The sequence below is a fragment of the Sinocyclocheilus grahami genome, unplaced genomic scaffold (genome assembly GCF_001515645.1).
Source record: "Sinocyclocheilus grahami isolate Dianchi unplaced genomic scaffold, SAMN03320097.WGS_v1.1 scaffold693.1, whole genome shotgun sequence".
Taxonomy (NCBI): Eukaryota; Metazoa; Chordata; class Actinopteri; order Cypriniformes; family Cyprinidae; genus Sinocyclocheilus; species Sinocyclocheilus grahami.
Window position 1 is genome coordinate 55,351 of NW_015505872.1, and position 8,603 is coordinate 63,953.

Consider the following 8,603-nt stretch of genomic DNA (forward strand, 5'->3'; position numbering starts at 1 on the left):
ATGTCCAGCCTTGCCAAGACCTGCCCCTATTCTTCACCAATGAACGGGCAAATTTACAAGCGGCATAAGCGTTTCACAATGGCCGAGGCGGATAGTGACAGCTTGCGAATGACATGTTGTTGACAAAACACTGAAGATCTGCTAAATGCAACGTTGGTACCCAAACGAGAAAGTCTTTTCTTCGATCCTACTAAAAACAGGTACAGTGCCATATTCTAGGGCAGCCGCATGGGCCCTGATACGTGCATGCCGTCCCCATACTTAAAGATGCTTTTATTTTAATATCGCATGTCTAATAGAAAATAATAATCGGCTAAGTCTGCAAGACGGTATTCGCTTTGAAAATCGATAAAGATGAAAAGCAAATTGCATTTACAGCAAGCCCTTTAGCGGTCATGTCATTTCAGCAACAGTCCGCAATGGATCCTGTCTGTAGCCAAGCTTGACAGATGGTGCGGACACACCGCATTTCTTCTAGCCACTGGAATTGTTTTGCTGTATTCTATGTTTATTTAAAGAGCTTGCAAATAAGAGTTGTCCCATATGCGTTATAGCTGCATCTTTGGCACAATTTGCTGTCGCCGTTTATTCGGCTTAATGTGATTCATAAGCCCATGCCTAAACATGTAATGAGGCATCATTGCTTATTTTTAAACCATATTTAACCCCCTTTTTTGCAGGTGGTTTGTTAGTAAAAGTCGCTGGGAGTGAAGCTACCGGCTACAGCTAACTTACAGATATTGGGAAGGAATCTGCTTATCGGAATTTGCCGACGATAACGCAAGACCTTTCTGGACCGGAATATGAACCATGGCAACCGCATCACTCGGGAAAGAGCCCGAGCGCACTTTTCATCATTTGCGTTCATCTGCCCTTTTTGGAGAATATTTAATCGGGTAGTTTTTATGTGGTTTACAGCATTGCACGGCCTTTTATTAGTTATTGAGCTGTTTTTGTAAGCAATTGTTTGTCGTGCATCTCACTCGGGATATGGATATTTGGACTTGGTTGCGTTAAAGGGACCCGCTGCCTGCCTGTCCATCATTATGGATCAAGATGATAACCAAGAACCATGCGAACCCCCTATGCATGCCCTTTACGGGCCTAACCGGATACGGCCGTCATCGTACCGGGCTCTGCGAAGTGCCGTGTCCAGCCTGGCACGAATTGACGATTTTTTCTGTGAAAAAATCGGTTCCGGGTTTTTCTCAGAAGTCTTCAAGGTAACTTTTCCTCATTTTATCCTATGTTGTAGGCTTATTGCAGTGGTCATGACTCATGCTCCTCCTGATTGATATTTGGTTGCAACTTTTGATCAGATGCACTTTAAATGAAGTTTGGGATGGAAGCAAGGAGGCGTTTGCATAATTTAAAACACCCCATATACATATATATATTAATTAGGCTAGTGAGTCTCCAATAATCACTGTACAACCTTAAATTATTGTTTATAGTAGAAACTGATTATTGGTGATCACGGTTGCTATATAGCCTACGTGTGTGTAAAACAGATATTTCACACTTATCAACTTATCGACTTAATTGCTTTTATGTATGTATTTATTTAGTTTTTAACTTTGTGTCTACCAGTAAAAGCTTTGTTGGTATAAATTAATGTATTTAGGTTGATACCGTGATGTTAAATAATAATTTCGACTTGAAGAAAAACCAGTTAACATGTTACCATTTTTAGGCTATATTTTTCATTGCAGAATAGCACCCAACAGTGCTGTTCACAATAGTAAAGCAACCTATATTGTGTGATAATTTCTCAACAACAACAATTAATTATAATATTAAAAATAATTAATAATCAACATGATTTTATTTGTATGATCATTTCAATATAAAAACAAAGAAAGAAAACTATTAAAAATGGTTCTGCATATTGTTCATGAAGAAATCTCTAGTTTAAAGCAACACTGACATTTGAATGCCTGTGTAGTTTAAAAAACATCTACACAGATCCTAAAATCTCACAAATGGAGTGTAATAGCTATAATCAGAGTAAGCACATGCCAACACATTTACTTTAAAATGCATTACAACCATGAAAGTTTCCTTTGGCTCCTCTATAATCTGTCTATTATTATAGGGAGTTCCCGTTACATAGCCTATGTCTCATCAGACGGACTCTACATATCAATCATCTTGTGTTGTTTATACTACAACAGTGTCAAATGTGTCCATGTTAAGAGCAACGGTGTCTGTGATTAATGATAAGACAGGTTGGTTGTACTCGACAGCATAATCAGATTACCAACCTGCCCTAATCTGTCTGCCTCTTCACAGAGGGGTGTGTGTTTATTAGCCCATTCCTCTGTCGACCGTCTCAAGTGCAAGTCAAAAATAGTCTATTGGTTTCATCTGAAAGTTTTTGCATCTATCAGCAGTTGGCATCTCTGTTTTTCCTCTCAAAATCAAATAATGAAAAAATAGCCTTGATTGTTTGTTTAACATAATTTTGATCATGTAAGCAAAACATGTATGCAACTGAAGTTCAATTGTCCCATATTCAATAACTGACACTCCTTTCATACTTTTTAAGAACATTGTGGACCATGATATAAATTTAGTTATTTCTCTTATCCGTTTATTTATTTTTTTGCAGGTGTCATTAGCTGTCGTTTATTCTATTTATTACAGCTATTTAGTAGTTCTTTATTAGTGGTTAGTTAAGTCAGAATTACAGATTCTTGACAGAATTACTACAACTACAGTAATGTGAGCACACATTTTAAATTATTAACTAACTAAAGAGGTCTAAAAATGTCCAATGCATGACTTTTATTGTTCTCTATAAATAACAAAAACCAGAGCTGTTATGGCACATATTTTTGAATATTTATATTTTTGCTATACAGTAGACAAATACATCGTTCTGCAGGAAGCTGTGCATGTAACTTTGAATGTTTAAAGGGATCATTCACCCAAAAATGAAAATTATGTCATTAATTACTCACCCTCATGTCGTTTAAACCCGTAAGACCTTCGTTCATCTTCGGAATGCAAATTAAGATTTTTTTGATGAAATCCGAGGGCTTTCTGAACCTGCATAGACAGCAATGCAACTGAAACGTTCCCAGGCCCAGAAACATAGTAAGGACACTGACACGGAAGAGAAGAATTGTTGAATAAAGTAATTATTTTAGTTTTCTTTGCGTACAAAAAGTATTCTCGTAGCGTTATAAAATTACGGTTGAACCACTGATGTCACATGGACTATTTTATAGGAGTCATATGATTAGGCCTGTCACGATAACAACTTTTTGTTGTGCGATATATTTCCCCAGAAATAATTGCGATAAATGATATTATTGTAATTTTAAAGACCATTTTATGCCACTGAATATATAATCATAATGTAACAGCATAATAATGCAAGAAGGCCTACACACTTCCAAATGACAACAAACTTTTAAATAATTTTTAAGAATATTTAGATCATGGAAATTAAGTATCAAAATATTAGATACCTTAAAAAAACGGAATAAATAGTAAATAAACATTTTCTAACAAAAAGTGCAAAGTAACAAGTAGAAAAAAAGAAAAATGCATACAATGGAAAATAATGTGTTTTTTTAACCTAAAACCGCATAAACACATTGCATTACACCAAATACACAGCATAATGTTCTTTTTAGCAACGTCATATGACCCCTTTAATTATGCCCTTACTACGTTTCTGGGCCTGGGAATGTTTCAGTTGCATTGCTGCCTATGGAGGGTCAGAAAGCTCTCGGATTTTTATCAAAAATATCTTAATTTTTGTTCTGAAGATGAACGAAGGTCTTACGGGTTTGGAACGACATTGAGGGTGAGTAATTAATTACAGAATTTTAATTTTTGGGTGAACTATCTCTTTAATGAAAGTGGTTTGTGCCAGCTCAAGAAAACTGTAATTTGTCTTTTATTTTTATTTTTAGATGTGATTCCTGCTGGTAGGTGGGATGATGGGAAATCCAGAAAGTCCATTAGTGCCCTAATGGCTATTAATACTCAGCATACTGTACTGGATCTTTCTCCAACTCACTCTAACTCATATACACAAAACCATATTTAATTCAAACCTAAATACACTAATGCAACTATTGCATTATTGCACATACAAATCCCAACAACCTCTCAATCCTCCACTAGATTCTATATCCTCAACTCCTCTACTAGCCTCACATTTAATGGGAAATCAGTCTAATGCATGCTTGAAATTCTGCCTAGAAATGCCAGAAAAAGCTTGAGATACTCTTGTGCAGATGTACATAGATTTTATCCTGAATGAGAGCAGGTCATTTACATGACTGAATGGCATGACCCATCAAACACTTGTGCTGACTAGCTGTGGAAGTTTTAGGCAAATATTTTGGAAAGCGAAATCATTAAGGATCTAAACATTATATATAACATTAAAAAAAAAAGTAAATAAAAATGGTATCAGAAGATTCTCTTTTCAGAGAATGTATCTAGAAGATAAGTGTATTTCATTTTAGTCTGTTTACTTATTTCACTTAAGAATAAATCTTACTAAATGTTTTATGTCCATTTCTGCTATGTATCCATGATTTTCCTGAGAATATGAGCGATGATAAGCACCCTACAGGTTATACATACAGTGAAGTGAAGAGACGTGTGGCCAAGTATGGTGACCCATACTCAGAATTTGTGCTCTGCATTTAACCCATCCAAGTGCACACACACACAGTAGTGAACACACACCCAGAGCAGTGGGCAGCCATATTGCTGCAGTGCCCAGGGAGCAGCTGGGGGTTCGGTGCCTTGCTCAAGGGTCTCACCTCAGTCGTGGTATTGAGGGTGGAAGAGAGCACTGGTTATTCACTCCCTCCACTGACAATTTTTGCTGGACCTAAGACTCGAACCCGCAACCTTCGGGTTAAAAGTCAGACTCTCTAACCATTAGACCATGACTGCCCCCACATGATATCAATATACCCAATTATTAGTTTGGATTTTCACTGAACAAGACATGATATGTTAATCCACCTATAGCTTTAACTCCTGTATAGGAGTGTGTATATATAGGCTGTGTTCAATAATATAAATACATTCAGAAAAACATAACCATTTGTGGAAAAAATACATTACTGTATATTGCCTTTGACCAAAAAAAAAAAAAACGTAATTTTAAATAGTCAGAAATACCCAAACCTTTTACTACAAAAGGCCAAAAATCAAACTTGATTGAGGGCCAGAGGCCAAAAGTAAATTGCATTATATCCAGTTATATTATATTAAAATGTACGTTTAAAAATCTAATTCAATCATTTTATTTACATTTCAGTGAAAATTTCAAAAATCTATATAAAAATTTTAAAACAAAAAGATTCCTTAAAATGCCTAAATCACTTTTTTTTCCACCCTCTAGTGATATACATAGGATATTATGTGATTGGATTCAATCACATAAATAATACTGCACTTGTTAAATGTGTCGTACTGTAGCCTAAAGTAAAAGGTAAGCACAGGCTCACAGTCTTGACATAAACAACAAACACGTTAACATAAGTTCAAAAGTACTAAATTTGTTCTTGTGAATAAGAATTCTAACTACAGTGTTTTTCTTATATTATTTGCTGCCTGCAACAGTCAAATCTAACCCATTGGCAAGGCAAGGTTGACTGGTACTCTCAAAAATGTGCTTTGATATGTTCGCCTATGGTTAAACCGCCAAGTCTACGGTTAAAGCGCCACTTGGGAGTCAAAAACTGCAAATGCATTTGCCACAGAAATGGTTGCGGTACCTGCAGCAGTAAAATACTTATTCTGGTTGACTAACATCTGTAGCATTGTGGGCCGAAGGTCATGGGCCTGGTTTGGGCAGCTCTGGTGTACTACATGTATCATACATATATAACTTTTTATTAGTGTCACTGAATAAGTGTGTGTATGTATTCTGCAGGTGCAGCACAGAATCACAGGGCAGGTGATGGCTCTGAAGATGAATACACTGGCCAGTAACAAAGCCAACATGCTAAGAGAGGTGCAACTCATGAACCGCCTTTGCCACCCTAACATCCTCAGGTGTGAGATTCAGCATTTTTCCTTTTTGTACATACAGTGCCTTGTGAAAGTATTAATACCCCATTCATTTTTTTCACATTTTGTTATGTTGCTGCCTTATGTTAAACTGCTTTAAATGACTTTTTTCCCACATCAATCTACACTCCATACACCATACTGACAAAGCAAAAACAGAATTGTCACAACTTCGTAAATTTATTAAAAATAAAAAAAACTGAAATAAGTACATTGCATAACAAAATATTTAGCTGAAGCACCATTACAGTCTCAAGTCTTTTTTGTTTGATGCGACAAGCTTTGATCATCATCATTTGGAAATGACCTGCCATTCTTCTCCTCACCTCTTCACCTCTCAAGCTCTGTCAGGTTGGATGGGGGCAGGTGCACATTTTCAAGTCCAGAATTATTTGATTGGGTTCAAGCTCAGGCTCTGGCTGGGCCAATCAAGGACATTCACAGAGTTGTCTATAAGCCACTCTTGCTGTGTGCTTCGGTTCATTGTCCTGTTGGAAGGTGAACCTTCTGCCCAGTCTGGTTCATCAGACCAGAGACTCTTGTTTCTCAGAGTCTGAGAGTCCTTTAGGTGTTTTTATGTGTCTTCACTGAGGAGAAGATTGAGTCTGGCCACTCCGACATAAAGCCCAGATCGGTGGAGTGTTGCAGTGATGTTTGTCCTTCTGTAGGTTTCTCCTATCTCCACATATGATCATGGAGCTCAACTAGAGTGACCATCAGGTTCTTGGTCACCACTCTAACCAAGACCCTTTTCCATCAATTGCTCAGTTTTGCCAGGAGGTCAGCTCTAGGAAGAGGCCTGGTTATTTCAAACTTCTTCCATTAAGGGTAACAGAGACTACATGCTTCTGTGACTCTTCAATGAAACAGAATTTTTTTCTGATCTCTTCCCCAGATGTGTGGCTTGACACAAACATGTTTCTGAGCTCTACAGGCAGTTATTTTGACCTCGGGGCTTGGTTTTTGCTCTCATATGCATTATCAGCTGTTAGACCTTTTATTAATATGTGTGTGCCTTTCCAAATTATACCCATTCAATTGAATTTGCCACAGGTTAACTTCACTCGAAGTGTAGTAACATCTACAAGCAATATGAATGCTCCTGAACTAAATTTCAACTGTCCCAGATATGTATGAATACTTATGCAGTGGAATCATTTAAGTTTTTTATTTTTAATAAATTTGCAAAGATGTTAAAAACCTAAAAGTGAAAAGTTTTTTGCTTTACCGTTATGGTGTATGGAGTGTAGATTGATGTGCGAAAAAAAGTAATTTCAAGCAGTTTAGCATAAGGCAGCAACTAAATGTGAAAAAAATGAAGGGGTATGAATATTTTCGCAAGGCACTGTAAAACAGGGAATACTTCTCTCTGTAGGCATGGAATGATTTAAAAATACTACAATGTAATGATTATAAATAATATTTTTCTTGGGTTGTGTGTTTGTAGAGTCTGACTTGAATTTGATAAATATGAGATTTTATTTAACCTATTGGGAAATTACCTCAGGTTAAAGATGCGTATTCACAAAAGGTATCCAAAAAATATAGAAAATAAATAATTGTTCTCACTTTCATTAGGTTTTTGGGGGTGTGTGTTCATGAAGGACAGCTTCATGCTCTAACGGAGGTAAGACACTGCACAGAAAATGCACAGACTTCAGGAGTAAATGGACTGTCAGGTTGATGTGATGATAACTGTAATGTCACTATGTTTACAGTACATAAATGGGGGCAACCTTGAGCAGCTGCTGGACAGTGACATATATCTGTCATGGAGCGTGAGAATAGGTCTGTCTCTGGACATTGCAAGAGGGCTGCAGTATCTACACAGCAAGGGCATTTTCCACCGAGATCTTACATCAAAGGTACAGACACAGTTATATATGGTTTATTGTGCCAGCAGCTATGTCTATTCATTTTGTGCTTGCTGCACGCTGGTGTTAAAAGCGTTGCTGTGTTGTCATATTTTTGTAGGCCAACCCAGAAGTTAGCATCATCCTGGTTTCCTTGACAAAATGAGATTTTTCCATTGGCTTTTGGATTAATGCAGAAAATAAACTGTGATTAGCAAAAGTTTGTGATTCTTACACGTTTTGTTCATCATGATAATATTCACAAAGGAACACAAACTGGATTAATTTTGAAGCCTAAATACAATCTCCAGAAGTAAAAAGTGAACAAACAACACCTTGGTCACATGATTTTAACGTCACCACCATTAAGCTTCTGAGAACTATTTCATTTTTCACATTTACCTGAAAGTTTCAGTTGGAATTCTTTTCAAGATTGCGGTTATAAACATAATGAGGCTGTAAAAGTAGACTGGTGAGTAGATGGGTTTACCTGGTAGGCGTGATGAGGTTTAAAATCCTTGACACACTATGTAGTCCCATTTAGCCACTTGTTAGCAACCAGCCACTTGTTAGCAAGTAAAAGCTTTAAAAAACACACACAAGGGGATATTACTAATGTATTTTTTGTCATAGAATAAAACATTAAAATATCTTGACTTTGTGCTTACCACAGACCTTATTTTAGGTTTAGGTATATGA

General features: G+C 36.8%; 1 protein-coding gene across 1 annotated transcript in view; it reads left to right on the forward strand.

Moving 5' to 3' along the window:
- The window catches only part of LOC107559636 (dual specificity testis-specific protein kinase 2-like), an 11,370-nt gene continuing 2,767 nt past the window's right edge, over positions 1–8,603 (forward strand). Inside the window, exons 1-6 of the mRNA XM_016243532.1 lie at positions 1–200; positions 681–1,223; positions 5,915–6,036; positions 7,630–7,678; positions 7,770–7,999; positions 8,578–8,589. Of these exons, the coding sequence (XP_016099018.1) occupies positions 1,047–1,223; positions 5,915–6,036; positions 7,630–7,678; positions 7,770–7,999; positions 8,578–8,589 (590 nt within the window). The 5' untranslated portion in view covers positions 1–200; positions 681–1,046. The remainder of the gene's footprint in view (positions 201–680; positions 1,224–5,914; positions 6,037–7,629; positions 7,679–7,769; positions 8,000–8,577; positions 8,590–8,603) is intronic.